The sequence below is a fragment of the Lagopus muta genome, chromosome 2, assembly GCF_023343835.1.
Source record: "Lagopus muta isolate bLagMut1 chromosome 2, bLagMut1 primary, whole genome shotgun sequence".
NCBI lineage: Eukaryota > Metazoa > Chordata > Aves > Galliformes > Phasianidae > Lagopus > Lagopus muta.
This window is the reverse complement of record NC_064434.1, coordinates 109,234,731-109,254,315: the sequence shown is the minus strand read 5'-3', so window position 1 is coordinate 109,254,315 and position 19,585 is coordinate 109,234,731. Positions and strand designations below refer to the sequence as shown.

Genomic DNA, 19,585 nt, shown 5'->3' with positions numbered 1-19,585 from the left:
TGCCTTCCTAATTGTCCTTCTGACTGCTGCTGGTTACATTTTCCAGGTATCAAACCTGATATGTTAAAGAAGAAGGAAAGAGGGTAATTTTATTGAGCTTCTACTTTCTGCAAGCTGGCACCCCTCTCATTGGTTGTACATTCACTGTTGAGCAGGTTTTTCTACAGTTGGCAGAGGTGAAGGGAGTCCTGACTAATTATTCAGGTCTATTCACTTCGCGTGTTGTTCACAGTAAAGCTACCTCCACAGTGCACACTAGCAAAAGAGAGATGAAAGAGTGAAAATGCATGAGCCATAAGTTGAACTGTTTTCTGCTAAGAAATAACAATATATAATAGAAAAAACCTTTTTGTTTGTAGATGTCCTCAAGGAGCTTGTACTTTTAAGTCCTCATGATTTCCTACATACTCTGGTTCCATTTCTACAGCACAATCATTGTACATACCACCACAGTAATATCCCAAGTACGTATTTCAGTGATTGTATTTTGAAGTTCTGTTAATCTGTTATTACTCTGTCATGTTTCTCATTGATGTTAGATACTGACCTTTTCATATCTATTTTATCCTACCTTGTACTACAGTGTCTCTTGGACCTTACTTTCCATGTCGTGAAAACTTGAAATTAATAGGGGGAAAAAGCAATATTCGTCCTCCACGTCCCGAACTCAATATGTGCCTCCTGCCTACTATGGTAGAAGCCAGCAAGGTACGTAAGCATGGTCTTTATTCTATTTGCAGTGATTTTTCCTTTCTATAAAAAGTATGGTAAGAATCCATTAGCGTATTATTTTCATTTTCTTTGTAAACGAAGCATAATTCTTCTTCAAGATGTGTTGTCCTCATATACTCCATTCTAGATGTGCACTCCAGAAACACCATTTTCCTGCCTTTGGTGATACACAGCTTCATTATTCCAGATACGATAAGAGTTGAAACCTTGTATTCAAGGTAAAAACTACCAAATGAAAAGCTACAAAAAAAAAAAAAAAAAAAAAAAAAGCCCATATTTGATAGTTTTCCAGTCTGTTTGTAGCATTTATAAAGAAAATTCAGGAACAGCCCAGGCATTGGTCCAGATGGGTTTGAAACCATGTTAAGGTTTATTAACAGTTAAGTAGATCCTCCACATTTCATTAAGCGTCCATTCCAAGAGAACTGAAGCACAATCTACTTATTGTTTGGGTAAAATACCAGTACTTGACATACATAGGGCAGTTTTATAGTGCTCTGGATCTTTTCCTTTCTACTTTTCCTTCTGTGGGCTTCCCTTATGGGATGCCAGCTCTGGTGGGGTGACATCACAGTCACTTGCCATGTCCCGATATTACAGTTGAACAATGGTGGGATTCAGCTTACCAAACTTTGACTATCTAAAGATTGTTGTTCTGCCTTTCCTGTGGCTAATGGAGAATTGCACCATCAGGAGGTTGATCCTTCATGTATTAGGCACCTGAGCCTGGGCAGCAGAGCATATTCAAATGAGTAGATTTTAGATAGCTAAAGTCAGGTAAGATGAATCCCACCCTTAAATGAATATGTATGGACAACCATTTGAAGAAGGAAAGCTGGTTACTCGCTGTAAGGTAACCGTAGTTCTTCAAGATGCTTTGTCCACACAGATTGTGATCTTCCTCCTGTGCTAATGCAGAGCCCTAGGGGAATTCTTACCGGTGAAGGATTGAGTGGTGGTTGAAGCCGCCATACCCCTTATGCCCTCAGGTACAGTGGTCGCAAGGACACACTGAGTGCAGGCACTGCCCCAGTGGACACTGCTATTCAGAAAGAATCCAGTCTCCTGCACATGGGGTGTGTGTGCACGTAGATGGGAATCTGTGTGGGCAACACATTTCGAAGAAGCACGGTTACTGTAGGGTAAGTAACCCTTCTTTTTTAAAGCTTTCAAAATGATGTGTATTTGTGCACCATCAAATTTACTGTATGTTTTTTTTAAAAAAGGCATAGAACAGGAAATTACTCATGTTTTTCCATCTCATATCCAGCAGCAGTGGATACAACAGAAAATAATGTAAATATTTGAACTGAAATTCATATGACACAGTATTTCACAAGTTATAATCCATATACCGTAAGAACTGGAAGGTTTGTGAGCTTCTAGAACCCCATGCAATTATGTTTTACCTGTTGGTTTTTTGTTGCATGCTATTTTTAGTTTGTTCATTTTGTAAAAGATGGCATTTTCTTTGCTTGAGTGTTTGAGATTTCCTTTCGGCTATCTGGCCTACAGAAGCCCATTTTGAGTACATATATCCAAAATATATTAAATACTGGCATACAAAGCCCTTGGCACGTTTACCATTCGGTTTGGGATATTCCTGAAAATACTGCTTTGAGAGCTTGTGAAGCTTTATCTTGAGAAAATTCTGACTTCTGCACATAGTAACTGACAAATTATGATTTGCAAAGTAGTAGTGTATCTGGATATGGTATTAGGTATCTGGATATGGTATGAAATTACTGTATTCTCATTTTCTTCAAGGTAAGGTATTCATGCAGCTTCACATCTTCTCAGTCAGTTTATTCAGAATCCTACATTTTTACTGCCAGGGAACATTATGTGCCATCCCTGTGCCATTCTCGACGTTGTGCTTAACAAGGACACAGTGGTGAGACACATCTGGACTGAGTGAGACTTGGAAATCTCCCTGCTGTAGTCCTGTAGTATTTGATGACATGTTTTAGGGCAAGAAGTGCAGGGAAATCAGGCTAGGTGCTTGGAAAATCTGGTAGTGGTTGAGCTGCTTACGTAGTTTAAATGAAGTTCTCTTAAATCTCCAGGGAAAAGATGATGTTTATGATCGTATGCTGCTAGACTACTTCTTTTCTTATCATCAGTTCATCCATCTACTGTGCCGAGTTGCAATCAGCTGTGAAAAGTTTACTGAAACATTAGTTAAAATGAGTAAGTATGAAAGTTAAACAGCTTAAGGATGTTGGTTTTTTTAATTGTGATAATTGTGAGCACTTCTCCAGCAAGTTTTGTGTTCAGTATTCTTAAGAAGTAGCTGCGCTTGTGGAACTTGCTGTATTAATTACTGTGGAAATCAGTTTCCCATAATCTACCAAACAGTATAATGCAGTACATTCTTACCCACATGACTTTTATGCTTCAGGCTTCTGCAGAATGGACATGTGACAGTCAGTGAGAATTCATTCTACTTGTAAATAGGTTTCACACAGAGCTTTGTGTCAGCTCCAAAATCCTCATCACCTCTGCCAGACAGCGTAATTTCTGGCACTTATTTTGTCTTCTCAGGAGCATGTGAGACCATTTATCCTGTCACTGACAGTGTTGGTTCTGTAGTAGAACGTGGGTTTGTTTATCTTACTCCTTTTGGGAGCCCACACAACAGTTAACCCAAATTAACAACCATCCAGTCATGTCATTTGTACCTGAAAACATAGATGTTGTTTAAGCTCCACAACTAAGTGTTAGCACTGTGTGGGATTTTTTCCTATCACAGTATAAACCTAGTCTTTAACATGTGTTAGCAAAGGTGTTGCTGGCTTTATCTGTCTGAATTGCTCCAAGCATTCTGCCTGCATCACTGCAGAAGAGCATCCTGCCATGAACTGCCCATTAGGTGCATGTGTTACTTTGAAGGCACATCATGGTGCGTGTTTTGTTATCTTTTTCCCACCAATGACCCCAAGATGGGCTCCACTTTCCAGTGTTGTAGTGAAGATGCAGAAACATTGCAGTCACACAAATACAGTTATTGCGTAGATAAACATTTCAGGAGCTGTCTCTTCAATTCAGTTATTAAAATTAGGCATCTTGCCAGATTTCCTTCTGTAGTCGCTCAAGAGAAGTAGATTACATCCAAGAAAAAGTATTCTATAGATTCTTAGACACCTTGAGCAGCATGAACCACCTTCCAGAGATGCCAGCTTGTTTTTTCTGTTGAAGACAAATAGCTAGCTAAGATTAAATGCCAAACTTGTAGATAAAAGGATACAAAATTAAGTTACCTTCAAACAAGAATGGTAATAGAATGTTCTTTTGATCCCCAAATCACCCAACTGCACATTTTTTATCAAACTGCTGTGATTGTAACTCTTGCATTATTGTTTACTATAGGTTGTGTTAGTTAAAACTGTTCACTGGAAATATGTCTCTTTGCTGTTGGTGCTTGGGAAATAATGAGAATGACACTTAAAAATTTATGTGCTATTTTTGAGAAAATTTAAACTTTTTGAATGTTGTAGCTGACCAGCCATAAAAAGACTTGAAAGTAATGAATATAATGAGTAACTTAAAAATAATGAAAAAATCTGGTTACAAATGTAAAACTAAAGCCAGCTCTGTTCTTTATTTTTACATTTCCCAGAAGTACTAAAGGGATACATACATTTATTAAAGATACTGTAAAAACTTCACAGACCAGAGGTCTTTCTAATTATAAATTAAACAAAATACTTTACTCATAGCAAATGTTATGGCACTTTGTTCCTGTTTGTATAAGTGAGCATCTCCAAGGAAGGTGAACTTGCCATTATTCACAAAGTAATTTTATTTTCTCAAAATTTCAGGTGTTCTTGTTGCATATGAAGGTTTACCACTTCATCTTGCATTGTTCCCCAAGCTTTGGACTGAGCTCTGTCAGACTCAGGTAAGAGTCAGTGTACTGGAGAACTAACAGGATGAAAATAAAAGCAAAACACAACAGCTGTAAAACAAATTTTAACCTGTACATCTTAACCAGTGGGTCTTGCTCAGTCATTCAAAATATTAAATATTAATTCTGTTTTGAATAAAAAATACCCCTGCTTGTGTTATCTGACATCTGATAAAACTAAGTGAATGAAGTTTAAAAATGTAGCAAACTGAAGTATGCCCTAGGTACTGCAGAAACTTATGCAGTGTATATGATAGTACAGTTATGCAGTAACATTACATCATGGTAGTAGTCTCCACAGTAGCCTGCTTTCCAGCTTTTTATGTCTTATAATCACAAGTATGATTGAATGAAAATGGAGAGATCTCTGAGGTCTTCCTTCTGGAATAGAACATAATGTGATTCTGTGATAACATGCCCACTTTTGCACCTTTGCAAGAGGATGCTGTAGTTGACTCAGGTTAGGAGACTCTGGCCCTTCAATTACATCCCGGTCGTGATAAACCTGCATTCCTTCAGAATAAACTTCATAAAAGGAAAACGTGAAATAATTGACAGCACTTAATTTGTACAGTTTACTCATAGCTGATCAAAATGCTTTTATCAGTGAGATTCCTCCTGTATGAATTAAAAACATAACCAAGATATCCCACAGATATTTCTCCGCCTAAACTACTGAAAATTGTGCTGCTGCAGTGATTTGCTTTCAGTAATGGCTCTGAAGTGTGCTTTCTTTCTTTACCAGTCTGCAATGTCAAAGAACAGTGTAAAGCTCCTCTGTGAAGATCCAGTTTTTGCAGAATATATAAAATGTATTTTAATGGATGAAAGGACCTTTCTTAACAACAACATTGTGTACACCTTTTTGACGCATTTTCTTCTGAAGGTGAGTGATCTTTTATTGGAAGTTCCAAGAATTGTAGTCTGGTGTATGTTCTTTCAGCTTAAGATACTGTTTTCACAGTTCCATTTTTTGTGGTTTAAAAGAATCTGTTATTTTACAGGTCCAAGGGCAGGTGTTTTCTGAAGCAAACTGTGCCAATTTAATCAATACTCTAATTACAAATCTAATAAATCAGTATCAAAGCCTAGAATCTGATTTCAGCAGCCAGAGAGTTGAAATCTCCAAAGCAAGCTCTGCTTTAAATGGGGTGAGTCTTTTCTAAGCCATTCAATAATCAGCATCATTAAGAGGCAGCTTACTTTTATGGAAGCTCTTCAGCACCGTTTGTCAGCTTCTAAAGAGATAGGTATGGTTAGCTGAGTTGTCTGGCTGGACGAGTTAATTAACGCATGCAAGATAAGCGTGCATGCATTGTTTCAGTGTGCACAGAATGCATGCTTGAGTCTCCAAGCAGATGGTGGGAATCATAAGACTTGAAAGGTGGGCTAATAGCAGGAAAAAGAGCAACACGAAGTGCAGGAGTCACTGCTATGTTTTAACCCAGCAGTGCTTACCGTGGGCAGTGCAGGACAGATATGGGTTCAGGTCAGCGTGTTAGCAGTGGCTAAGAAATTTTAGTGGCGTGAGTATATTTACAATTTGATCTTTCGGATGTTCAGAACATCTTGAAGCCTCAACTTACAGTCTCTGTGTAGCTTTAATCAGAAGAGCTTGAAATAAGGCTGATTAAGGTTGTTTGTTTATTTTTTTAGGACCTCCGAGCACTTGCCTTGCTGCTCTCAGTGCATACTCCTAAACAGCTCAATTCAGCCCTGATTCCGACTTTACAAGAACTTTTAAACAAGTGTAGAGCATGTCAACAACAGAGGAATTCACTACAAGAACAAGAAGCCAAAGAAAGAAAAATTAAAGGTTTGCCTTCTGTAATGGTTTCAGTCAAACAATGCTCTGATTTTGCAAAGTTTTACAAAATTAACATAACACATGGCTTTCTTACCACAGAAATCAAGCCATTTCTTGGTTCCTGTCCTTAACACTACACAAGATATTCTGTATTATTATGGGGCTAAGACAGTTACATGAATTGTTGTTAAGGAAATAAGTATTTGTTGAAATATACTGTGTTTAATACAGAAAAATTAAAAATAAAAAAAAAAGTGAAAGGAATGTCCTGCTGCTTGGATGTATGGTGTGAAAGCAATGTTTCCTTTATAGAGTTTTCTTTTTTTCCTTACAGATGATGAAGAGGCTACTCCTGTAAAAAGAAGACGGGTCAGCAGTGATGAGGAGCACACCGTAGACAGCTGTATCAGTGATATAAAAACTGAACCCCAGGAAGCATTGACCCCAACAAGCACTTCAGATAATGAGACACGGGACTCTTCGATCATTGATCCAGGCACTGAACAAGATCTTCCTTCCCCTGAAAATAATTCTGTCAAAGAGTACAGAATGGAAGTTCCATCTTCATTTTCAGAAGACATAATGCTGACAATGAGGTCACAACATACAGAAGAGCAGTCAGGAAACGGTAAATTTCAAGAATGCAAAAAATTTAAAGACCAGACTTCCAAGGATTCCGCTGTAGCAGAGGAGGACTCAGAGTTTCCTTCCACATCGATTTCAGCAGTTTTATCTGACCTCGCAGATTTGAGAGGCTGTGATAGTCAAGCCTTATCATCCCAGGACCCTGAAACTAGTTTATCAATCACTTGTGGCCATTCCAGAGGACTTTTTAGTCTTATGCAGCAGCATGACATTTTAGACATCCTGTGTAGGACCATTGAGTCTACAATTCATGTGGTTGCAAGGATATCTGGAAAAGGAAATCAAGCTGCTTCTTGACATTAGATGAAGCATGTCTGCTTCTAAGTCTTTTTTTTCCTTCCCTCCCCCAAAAATGCTGTTGCCTAAGTTTTGCTTATTTCTGTTCTGTGCTTCAGTTTGTCCAGTGCTCTCTGCTTGAATGGCAAGATAGACTTATATGCTTAATTCTTGGTCAGGCAGATCTCCAGTTTTATTTTTTGTTTGTTTTTGGGTTTCTTTTTTGCATCTACCATACACTTTCTTAAAGGGCAATCAGATAATGGATATGTTTTATGTAATTAAAAATTCACTGTAGTGGCTTTCATTTAATATGGCTGTCTGGGAGAACAGGGCCTCCTTGCCCTGTATGATGTAATTTAAACTTATGGCATTTTTACTGTGTATAATATGGTGTCCTCTGTGCCAGTTTTGTACCTTATAATAGAGGCAGATTGCCTCAGATCGCTGTGGTTCTTATTATCAAAATTAAGTTTACTTGTATACTAAACAACCACAAGAAATTTGATTCTGTAAAGAATCCTCTTTAGCTGTGGCCTGGCAGTATATATATGGTGCTTTATTTAACAGAATACCTGTGGAGGAAATAAAGCACACTTGATGTAAAAATAATTGTTTTATTTTTATTGACATGATCAATTGCTATTCTGTGCACTTCATTAAACTGATTGTGATGACTTTTCATTTGTTTATATATGTTATTGCTTCACTCTTTGGATTTCTCATCAAAGATAACATAAAAACTAAAACAAGTGCAGAGTATGCTAAGCAATTTCTATAAATTTTAGGGTTCTTTTGTTTACTATGCATGAATCACAGTTGAGAAAGATTTGTTGTTTACTTTTTTTCAGCAGCTAAGAACATGATGTGGTGGAAGAAACTAGTTGAACTTTTTTCATTTTGTCCATTTCCAACTTAACCTGTCTGAGGCTACTCCTTCCTTTTTCTCCTATTCCACTTGCTCTCTTCCTTTGACCTTCTATGCATGCTGCCTTGAGGCATGCTCTCTCGCTTTCTCAGAACCTTCTCTGCTTGCTCAAATGCAGGACTGACTTCACCATCTATTTTGTTCCATTTCCTCATGTTATTTCTAAGTAATATGCATTTCCTAGTTACCTTCTGGATTGTCAGTGATTCTGATTTTGACATCTAATTAAAATCCGTTTTCACATTGATCTTCCAGTAGCTTAGTTCATTTGGGTTTTTGTCTTCATAACACATCTGTATTTTTTCTTCTGTGCTCCTTAATTCTGTCTACCATTTAATGTAGTTCAGCATCATTTTCATGTCTGCAATTTTATTGTGTGGTGCTTTTGTTTGTCTCTTCATCTCTTCGTCACTTCTAAAAAAAATGGTCTTTGGTCAAGCATTTCTGTCTCAAGGTTTATGCTCCATAACCCCTTTCATTAGCACTTTTATTCCTGCATTAGAAACCCTGCTGAGGGCTTAAGTTTGCCATGTCATTTTTCAATTGTGTAATTACATTTTTTGTTCTCTTTGGAAAAAAAACTTTATTACCCCTTCTGATCAGCTTCTGTGTAGATTGTATAAATTTAGAGACATCAACAGCTTCTACTTAAAACTTGTACATTAATGAATATCAGAACTGATCTGTCGAGTTTTCTACCACACATAGGAATTTGTGGATGGGTTAAGACGTTTGGAAGACACCTCTCAGTTTAAAATCTGCAGTAGATAAAGAAGGCATTAGCCCCTCAGTAAGTAGTCTTATTAATTACTCTTAGTAAAAATACACATCTGATTTTTGTTAGACTTAAGCTTCTGGCTAGCAGGTCAGTGGCCTTTGGCTTCTTGTACAGGACTAAATCATACTGTAATTGTCACTGAAGAGTTACAGTTCTGTCCTGTGACAGTGGTTATGAGATTCAGCAAAGCCAAGTGTAAGGTCTTGCACTGGGTCACAACAGTCCCTCACTACGCATACAAGCAGGGGGACAGAAAGATAACAGCATGGTCCTGCCAAAAAGAACTCAGAGAATGCTTTGCCCAGACCTGATAGCAGCCTTTCAGTATCTGAATGGGGCTGAAAGAAAGTAGGGACAGACTCTTAGGCAGGGTCTGTTGTGACAGGACAAGGGAAAATGGTTTCAACCTAAAAGAGGGAAGATGTAGGTTGGACAGGAGAAGTTTTTTTTTACAATAAGGGCAGTGAGGCACAGATTGCCTAGATGTGGTGGATGCTCTCTGTGGAGATATTCAAGGTCAGGCTGGAATGGGGCTCTGAGCACCTGCTGGGAGCTGTAGATGTCCCAGTTCATTGCAGGGCAAATGGGCTGGATGACCTTCCAATTCAAATGATTCTGTGATTCCATGAAAACCTTTTATTTATTTATTTTTTTTAATGTAAGGACAGTCAACCAGGTACTCTGTGGAGGAGAAAGGACAGGCAATCATTGCCCATTTCTAAGGAAGCTTAAACATATCATCAAACTGACAGCTACAGTTGTCAGCTGAGAGAACAAGGATTCTGAAAAGTGTTGAGTTCACTGCATGTTTTACTAGAGGAAATGAGGGCTGGCTGGAGCTGTTCCTCCTTCTACACTGTTGGAACAGCAAACCTTTTCTGGGGTGTTTGTCCCACACCTGGAAATGAGTGGTGCAGCGCTGGAGCACACGTCAGTCTTTTTCTTTAAGCACTGCTATTTGTTCAGATGATGCCTTGTTCCACTAGCAGTAGTAGCCAAGAAAACTCAGGCTAGCAAAACATGCAAGTAGTGGTGGGCACTTGTGATTGTAAAACTGAAATTCTTTCTTTAGTCAGCAGGGAAAAGTCACGCTTTCCAGAAAAGCACTGGGTCTGTAAGATATGCTGTTTGGAAAGACCTGTAATTATTATTTTTTCCTTCTAATAACTAAGACTTCGGTATCTAAGAGTAGTTGGCACATCCAAACTATCACAAAATCTCTTTGCTGGTCTACACCCAAAACTGATTAGCCTAATCTCTGTTTAGTACTTTCAAATTTAAACCTAGATTTTCTATATTTACCAGGTTTTCTATACTTATTGCCTCTTCATCAACCAATACTTGGTCTGGCAACCATTTCTGTATTCAAAATGTAAGTTCTTTTGCTTGAATATCTAGGAATAAAAGAGTACCTAGACTTTAAGCATTTAGAAAAATATAAACCCAGTCTGCTAAAACAGCATTTCTTGAGAGGTTGTTCTCTCTCTATGGCCAGAAGGAAACAGGAGCTCAGTTAACAGAATTTGTACTTTTATCCTGTTGATGTTAGGTGTCTGTGCTTGTTAAAACAGGCCTCACAGAAGTGCAAAGGGGATAACCAACTGCAAACTTGTAAGGGAAAGCTGCTCCTGGAGGAGAAAGGCAACACCCCTTCTGCTTAATCTTCTGCATTATTTAAGTTTGTTGATGAAATTGCTGTATGTTGTCATACTATAAGATAAAGTATATAGGACTTATCTGACAAACTAACCAGTTTGTACAGAAATTAGTGGAGAAAACAAATTTCATGCAAAAGTATTTTATTAATCAGCAGTGTTCTCCCCAGGCAACTCAGCTATTCTTGGTAAATTTGTTTCAAACTGCATACTTGACTCGTTTGAGAGTTAAGTTATCCTTGCAAACCTCAATGTGGCTATAAGTAGGATATTGAAACAATTGTTTATCTTACCAAATTTTATCTAACACTTTTTTGCTTTATTTTGAGCTACAGAATTGTGAAGGGCCAGAAATCAAGAGAAAGACTTACAGAACTGCAAGAAAGCATTATTTTGGAAGAAATGAACAGTAATAAATTTCACAATAAGGTTAAGTAAGGCAGTAGGGTGCATGCAGAAGACTTAACAAGTGGTAAGCATTGTACCATCCAGAATAACGTAACATTTTTAATTATCTTTCCCAAAAACTTTCTACAGCATTAGAAACAATGGGCCTGCAGTTAAGCAAGTTTTAAAAACATACACAAGGAAGCTGTAACATTCCCCACATTTCTTTATCATCCCTTTTATAATCTTTCAGTTGAACTCTCATGAACATCCCCTTTTCTAACATGACAGTTTTGCCACTTGATACACTGAATATTAAAGAATGGCAAAAGCTTTCTACTGATTAATGTAGCTTTCCTACCTCTGGTGGCACTACTATACTGTGTCTAAATCATAGTTTCTCTCTCAAGTGAAGCTGTACTAAGTGAACAAATGATTTTCCCAAGTAAAGCTGTTTCCACACATAGTCTAACTTACAGGCCACCTCACTCATTAAAAAAACATAAATAAAGCTTAAAATATACAGTATCATAGAAGTGGGTCTTTATTCTTGCCACAAATAATTTATTTTTTTTAATGTTAACAATGTATAAAAAAAGTAATGCCCTAACTAAACTACAATGCTGTTATCAGTCCATGTTGTCTCTGGATTGCTGTAGTAAATTATGTATCTCTTCAAAATACTGCTTCTTCCACCATTGTCTTGTACTATCTTCATTAGAGACAGGAACTCCTTTGCACTCTACCTGCAGTTCTGTTTCAGCAGCCATATCCTTGAAATTCAGGGCAACTGTTGCATAATGCTCTGAAGGAAGAAAAGGTGACATTTCAATAAAGTGTTTTTCAAAAGGTTAAATATGCAGCAGCTAACTTGGTATCTACTCTTGCTTGCGGGTGCGGCCCGTTTTCATGGATGTCAACTTCAAAGAACATCCTGCTATTATCCAAAATAGCTTCCAGTCAGCAATACCAGTAACAGTCACACTGTTTTTCTTCCTCCAGGCAAAGTGCAGCCTCTATTAGAGGCCCTCAGAAAGACTCACCATCAGGCCAGTTTCTACACCTCCACTTCAAGACAAGTCTTTGACCTGGGACCTGTACAAAGATAAGAAGATTCCTCCCATAACACATTCCTTTGCTTTATGGATAATTCACATTCCAACTACTGAATGCTAATTCTCCCCCAAGAGTAAGGAGAGGAGGATTATCTTAACATACAAGTAGAGCAACACAAACAATAGAAGATTGCTTTTAGGCTGAATGTTTTTAAATAAACTTTTCATTAAACGTTTAGCTTGCTACATTCCACTGTTTTGTTATTTCCATGGAAAAAAAGGTTATGCTGATCAGTTATTGATAAGAAATACTGATCTTATTGCAGACCTTATAATGAGAGCAAGTAATGTTTTCACACCGGTACTGTATGGTAGCTTAATCCACCCAGACTGCAGGGAATAAGATACCAAGTCCAACCTCAGCAACTGTGTAAATGGCTTCCAGAAGTTTCAAGAAAAAAAGCTGAGCTCTGAACATCATTTTTTTCTTGAGTACCTCTTGTACCCAGCACTCAGCTGGGAGCAGTGACACATTTGTCTGGAATAGGAGTTTAAACTGCTTTACAGCTCCTCAATAAAAATGATGGTGCTCAAAGTTTTCTCTGCCAGTGAAGGTCATTAGTAATTGATGCCTGCTCTTTTGATGGGGAATCATAGAATTATTAAGGTTGGAGAAGGTCACTGAGATAATCTAGTCCCAATCACCAAAGAACATCACATAACAGCAGTCATTTTTGCTTTGTTGTAGAGGAATTGAATATGCATTAGAGAAGCACAAATGCCTGCTACTTTTAAGTCTGACACCAACACCCCATTTTTCAAGTGAAAAATAGAAGCTTTCTTACCAGTTCTGTGTATTCACCACTGATGCAACCATCAAACATTAGGAGTTTCCCTCCCTTCTCAGCTTCAATCACAGCAGGACACTTAGAAAACTTCTGTACCAACTAACAAGAAGAGAACACAGCACAAGTCAATTACCTACTGTAGGGATAAATAACAGACCATACTATGAGACAAGGGAGCTTTGCTACAAACCTACAGAAAGATAAAATTTCTCTTGTTTGGTTTTTCTTCCTATTAAAAGGTAACGACAAAAAGATCTAAGTTACTATTTAATTAATTTTTATATTTAATACATTCGCATCAAACTGTTAAAGCAGAATGGTTCTGCTGCCCCCCAGCACGCTTTCTGTTCCCTATCTCAAATACCTGACAACCAAGTCCTGTACCTTTGTTCACTGATAGGATGCGATCACACTAGCATGCAGTAATTATCAACTCTTTTTGCAGTTTCTCCACTGAAATTCCTCAGAGGCTTAAAAGGTGAGGCTTCCCAGCAAAACTTTAAGAAGGAATTATGACCACCAGAACTACAAATACTATTGGAGGTTACAAGGAAAGGGCAGTTCATTACTTTCTGGGTAGTCACATCTTCTCACTCCATTTAACGTACTTGAAGAAAATTATCTGTACCTGGTATTATGAACATTACACATCTGACTACTTGTACAGCTGCTCAGATAAAACAACATTTTGTTCTCTCTTCTTGAAAACCTCCAGGGTCCATGACACCACCACTTCCCTGGGCAGTCTGTACCAGTAAGTTACCATTCTCTTAGAGAAGAAATTTTCCCTAGCATCCAACCTGAACGTCCTCTAGGGCAACTTCTCTCACCTCTTATCATATTGCTATTAGTTGAGAAAAGAGGCCAAGCCCCAACTCACTACAGACTCCTTTCAGGTCGTTGTAGAGACTGACAGGGTCTTACCCAACCCTCCTCCAGGCTGAGCAACCCTTCCCCTCAGCCACTCTTCCCCAGAATTCCTCACCAGACGCGCTCATGGCTCCGCTCCCCTTCTCCGGACACATTCTAGAGCCTCCGTGAAATTTCTTGAAGTCAGGGGGCCCAAAATGAACATGGTGTTTGAGGTACAGCTTCACCAGTGCCAGAACAGAGGGACAGTCACCTCCTGCTCCTGCTGTCAGCACGACCACTGATACAACAAGCCAGAATGCCACTGGCCTTCTTGGCCACCTGGGCAGTGCTGGCTCGTGCTCAGCTGACCAACAGCCCCAGAGAACCTTTTCCTCCATAATTTGCCAGCCACTTTGTCCCCAGAATTATTATACTACAAGTATTTACATTATCCATTTATATTACCTCTAAAGTATTGCCTACTTACTTCCTTAGTTGTGAAGATGCTGTAAAGCTCATCTGCTGGTGAACTGAATATTTCTCTCATAAGTATCCTCACTGTTGGAATTTTTACACCTACTAAATCCAGCAAATGTGGTGAAGCAGACTCCTGTAAAGCAAGCACATTCACGTGAACGACAGCAAATTCAAACACTCATGAGCTGTCAAATAGCAGGGGTTGCTGTTACCTATGCAACATTAGGTATACTGAGTTGTGAACATACAATGGATATACAACTATATAATCTACTTCCGTAGTCACTACATTAAGTAAATGAAACATCTCCAAGTCATTCATACCAAAGACATTTGTAACTTCAGACCGTGGGAAGCAGCCACCTTCACCTTACAGAAACCACGCGCTGCAGAACAAAACACCACGAGGTACGTGCTGGTGCCCTCTTCCATACCTGGCAGCTCCATGCCCAGGTTCTGTGATGGACCATTTCTGTACGCTAAGTCTTGATCACAGAAGTGGGCAGGCCAGTGCCACCCCAAAGATTGCCACTTTGGCAGGTGTCCACAGGAATATAGATCTGTTAGCACAGCAAAATTTGCAGGAACTACATTTATGGGAGAAGCAAATTCGTACAACACTTACAGACAGCATACCTGCGCAGTGTTCCCATTCAGTTTTCTCTCAGCAGCCAGTTCCTGACCAGCAGCTTTTGTAGGCAGAATCATTCCCAAGGTGAACTCTGTGGTAAACAAAAGCAGTGTTAAAAAAAAAAAAAAAAAAAAAAAAAAAAAAATATCGAGCTGCACAACAATAACCAGCCTGACTTTTCAAATGTGAAGATTTGCTGCCAAAACTTTGTAGGAATCACACAGAATAGGACATATAACTCCAGTCCAGTTTCCTTACCTTACTAGTATGTTTCTATCACACACATAGCCAAACTGGAATTTCAACTGAAAATACAGGGTTTTCATAGTCACCTGACCCAAAATTACCCAGCTTTGCCTATTCAGGTGTATACCATCCCCATGCACTTCTCAACAGCTTACTGCAGAAATGAAAAGCTGACAACAGAGCTTTGCTCTGCACTGCAGGTAATGCACTGATCTCTATGAGTTTGTATAACAAAATACAGGCTGGATCGCTACCAGAGCTTCTGGACACTGCCATGTTTGACAGCAGTTAAAGACTACTAGGACTAGAATCTTTATACCAGCTGGTAACAATCTAAACAAATAAACACAAGGATTCTCAGTACATTGCCGATCCATTCAAGATATAAAAAAAAAAAAACATTACCTGACATACTGCTTCAAATTACCTGTTTTAAGAGCTTTAAGGTAATCTCTCAGGGCCTCTCTGACTTTTGTGGTTCCATCAGTTCTCATAAGCTCCTTCAGAATATCACCTTCTCCTTTCTTTTTGCTAACATTAATCTAGAAGTAGAAAATTGACAAGACCGAAGAGGCACCTAAACATTAGCCTTTTAGGTTCTGGCAACAAATGTTGGCTTTGTTTATTCAGAGGACAGCTGCAGTTTCAAGTTCATTATATTCTCAGTTTATCCTATCTCTGCTAAAAATAACTGTTTGGGGGTTTTCACATAAATATAAGTATCTCTCCCTCCTCCCAGAGTAGCTTTCTGAAAGTATAACCAGAGGCACGCGCTGCACAGCAGCAGGAATCTGCAGAAGCCACAGTGTCAATTATTGCACAACCAGCGAGGATGTTCCTTGAGTTCTTAGGTTGCTTTTTTTTTTTGTTAAGACTACAACAACTGGAGCTCGTCTCAGATGCATGTCAAAAACTGGCAAACTAGCAAAGAAAACAAAGCACATTCCTAGCAGACAAAATCTGAGAACAAAGATAATGTATTATCCCAAGTACAAAAAATAAAAACACAAAGAGCAAAGTAAACCATCAAAGTGTAATTACTGCACTTAATCACAGCATAAATCAAAACGTGATGCCTATGCGTTAACGTTTTCTTTAAGAATGCTGAGCCTGCATAGCCATATCAGGATTTCACACCTACCTCCGTATCATCTACCTCATTTTCTTCTGACAGGTTAGGAATTTCAATAGATCCCTTATGTTTCTCACCAGACTCTTTCACAGTACCTGTATTAACACAACAAATTCTTAAATGCATTATTAAAAACTATTTCCCCCTTCAGAAGAGTTTTATACTTGGAACAGGTTCCTTGAAGCAAGATACCTAGAATCTAATTCAAAAGAACTAAAGAGCAACAAAAGGTCTCAAACGTGTCACAATCCTTTTGCACTATTCTCAGAACCTTATTTTCCTGTACAGATGCATGAGGTACATGCACACAGATAAGCCATCACACAACGCTCATTTTACACTACTGTTCTGCCACCACTCCCATCTTCCATCATCTGCTGTTCTAACGCTCTTCGTTCTGCAAAGATGCGTCGGCCATTACAGAATGTGAAGCTAAAAAGGGAACAGCAGGAAAATGACCCTCTTCCTCCCTTCAATGTCTCTGCCCTTTATTTGGAAGCTCCCCAGAATGCTAGCTAGTTCTTCTGGAAGGCCTGGAAAGCTCCTACCAAATAGGCACATATGTGTACATCATGGAAAGTTACACCAGTGAAACAAAGAACACTTGCAGATATTTGAGCACATTCTCACTCTCAGTTGATTTACTGGGAGCTACCAACTCCATTACAGAAAACCTTGTCAGAACAGAACGAGCTCTGCATCTCTCTGAGCCCAGGCACATCACTTACCTGCACGGCTCCAATGACCGTGTCCTGTGGCACGAGTCCTGCACCATGCTGCGTGCACGCACCTTACTGTGAAAGGACTTAACATTTTGTTTTCATTCCAATGAAGACTCTTTCCCTGTGCCTTGCAAAATCATTTAATATTTACATTTATTCACCTTTAAGGTCATGTTAAAATCTCAGTGGAAAGCGGGTGAAAACATGCAGTTATGCTCCAAATCCTGTTATTTTCATATTGTTCAGTCTACGTGAAGAACCCTGCATTTAGCATGACTGAACAAGGAGAATTATCATAAAGGCCAACATCCTATTTATTTGGACTCTCTCAGCTATGTGGGAGCTAGCTAAATCCAGCTGAACACAACGCTCCCTCCACTGCACCCTGCAACAAGTGCCAGCCTTCAGGAGCCACTGTGCACAGCTGCAACCTGATGTGCTACGGGCCAGCATTGGAGAAGCACAAAGCAAGGATACCCAACCATTTCAGAGTGAGAAAAAGAGCTAACAATGGTCGGTAGTGCACAGCAGGGCACAGTGCAAAGGCTTGATCTCCATCAGGATTTAATTCAGTGAAGCACAGCACAGTATACAAACCCTCCTCTGCCAAGACAACCAAGTCTACACAGCACAACATAAGCAGGGAGTCCTCTCCTGGACTTCTCAACGTCTTCCAGGAGAACGCAGTTCAACTTCAAGTAATTAAGTATCAAGTAATCAAGTAATACACTCATTAGCTTAACAGTGTCACTGCTATGCTCCTGAACCCAATGCAGACATGTGCAGTCATCTCAGAGTTCACTTCACTGCTTTCTTCCACTTCCAGGATTAGCACAAGCAGAATGTGGTAAAGCAAATTTTGTTTCCAGCTACTGTCTTATTGTCAGACAAGGGCAAGCAGGTAGGAAGAATGTTTTTACGTGCACAACATAAACCTGACTTCTATCCACTCAGATGCTTTTATTACCAACTTCAAGAAATCCTAAAATACGGATTCTCAACTTACACAGAGCAGAACAACAAATCTAGATTTAGGAAAACAAACACCTTCAAAAAGCCGCCTGTCCAACAGCTGGTTCCTGTGCTGCAGGGAAGCCCCAGCAGCTAAAGAGCTGGGCTAATCAGCCATGACACAGCTCTGCATTTTTATTATTGCTGTGACGTTAGCAGAACGATTACCCTTATCAAAACAAAACAGCAACACTCTGATAGCAGAGTCAGGAGTCAATGATTTGTTTCCCATCAATCCACTATTTTAAAAAACTGACTGCGAAGGCATGTTTCTCATTAAGACGACTTTAAAAATAGTGCTCAAATGCCTATGTTTTAAAAGCTTCCACCACCACGTAGAATAATCCATTGAAATCCTCATTGAAACGAAGGAAGGAAACAGCAGCCTTCCTGCCCAGCCCAGCACCACCAGGCAGGGCAATTTCCAGGGCTATATTCCCCACTCCTGCTGCTCAGTGATCTGAATCGCTGACAGAAACACTCTTCCCAAACTGACCTTCACAAACTGACTGCAAGTTTCGGGATTTATGTTATTTTGCTCTGAGATACCCACGTTTAAATTAAAGCTGGAATCCCCAGTTACCTAGAAGACTTGAAAAAGGAACCGATGACAAGAACTACCGTTTAGCAATTGAATCTCTCCTCTCAGCGCTAACCAGGAGCTCCACCTAAAGGGGCAGCACGATGGCTATTAAAATAGAAAGAAAATCGGCCGCAGCTCTGAGAACTTCGTTCCTGTAGAGCTGAGGCCGCAAAGACCGCGCAGCGAGACAGACAAGGCACAGCGAGACAGACGGACAGGGCACGGCGAGACCCCGCAGCCCGAGCCGGCCGTACCTTTCCAGGAGAGCCGCAAGTTCCACTCGTAGAAGAAGATGAGCCGCCCCTTCCGGCTGCTGCAAGACGCCTCGCCCTCCACCTGCTTCAGCTCGCAGATCTCGCAGCGCCCGGCCTCGCCCTCCACCACCAGTCCCACCAGCACCTCCCGCAGCTTGCTCCGGGACCAGCTGGTCGCATCCCGCTCCGTCCTGTGCAGGCCAGCGGGACTGCTGAGCGCGGCCGCCGCCCAGCCCAGCGCAGCCACAGCCGCAGCCGGAGCCCCAGCCCAGCCCTCGCGCTGCCGCCGCCCCCCGCTCTCCTCACCAGTGCCAGTTGTTGACGTTGGTGCCGTCCGCACGCTCCTCTACGATCCAGCGCGGGTCCCCCTGCCCCCACTTGGCCATGGCGGCCTCGGCGGAAGGTGCGAGAAAGCCGCGCCGCCCCGCCCCGCCCGCCGTTCTCCCGCGCCCTTCCGCGGGAGGGCCGAGGCAGCCGCCCGCCCCGCAGCGCCCCGCCCGCAGCCCGGCTGGAGGCCCGCCCTTCCCGGCGCCGCGAGGAGGGTCGCGGTGTCCCCAGGTACAGTCAGGAAGGGGCGGCGCGGGTGGAGTCGGCGTTTGTGCCGTTGTATACGGGACATTCAGCGCACCGCTCCTGGGACAGCGTCTGCACAGCCATCC

At 40.5% G+C, this 19,585-nt stretch overlaps 2 protein-coding genes across 7 annotated transcripts in view; one reads left to right on the top strand and one right to left on the bottom strand.

Moving 5' to 3' along the window:
- Positions 1-8,051, top strand: part of USP34 (ubiquitin specific peptidase 34) — a 134,153-nt gene extending 126,102 nt beyond the window's left edge. For 4 of the 6 annotated variants that reach the window (XM_048936627.1, XM_048936625.1, XM_048936626.1 and 1 more), the window contains 9 exons: positions 360-464; positions 584-708; positions 1,722-1,874; positions 2,799-2,922; positions 4,554-4,633; positions 5,385-5,525; positions 5,644-5,790; positions 6,296-6,455; positions 6,781-8,051. In XM_048936627.1, coding sequence (XP_048792584.1) covers positions 360-464; positions 584-708; positions 1,722-1,874; positions 2,799-2,922; positions 4,554-4,633; positions 5,385-5,525; positions 5,644-5,790; positions 6,296-6,455; positions 6,781-7,388 — 1,643 coding nt within the window. In that variant the 3' untranslated portion in view covers positions 7,389-8,051. The other 2 variants (XM_048936628.1, XM_048936629.1) reach the window with 2 other exon arrangements.
- A 2,804-nt stretch (positions 8,052-10,855) lies between these two features.
- Positions 10,856-19,367, bottom strand: LOC125689471 (activator of 90 kDa heat shock protein ATPase homolog 2-like). The gene is made up of 9 exons (XM_048936633.1): positions 19,233-19,367; positions 18,927-19,117; positions 16,366-16,451; positions 15,652-15,766; positions 14,984-15,069; positions 14,358-14,480; positions 13,016-13,117; positions 12,159-12,210; positions 10,856-11,920 (listed from the first exon to the last, which is right to left on the bottom strand). The coding sequence occupies exons 1-9, from the start codon at positions 19,310-19,312 to the stop codon at positions 11,745-11,747; spliced, it is 1,011 nt and encodes a 336-aa protein (XP_048792590.1). The 5' UTR covers positions 19,313-19,367; the 3' UTR covers positions 10,856-11,744.
- Positions 19,368-19,585: the final 218 nt, after the last annotated feature.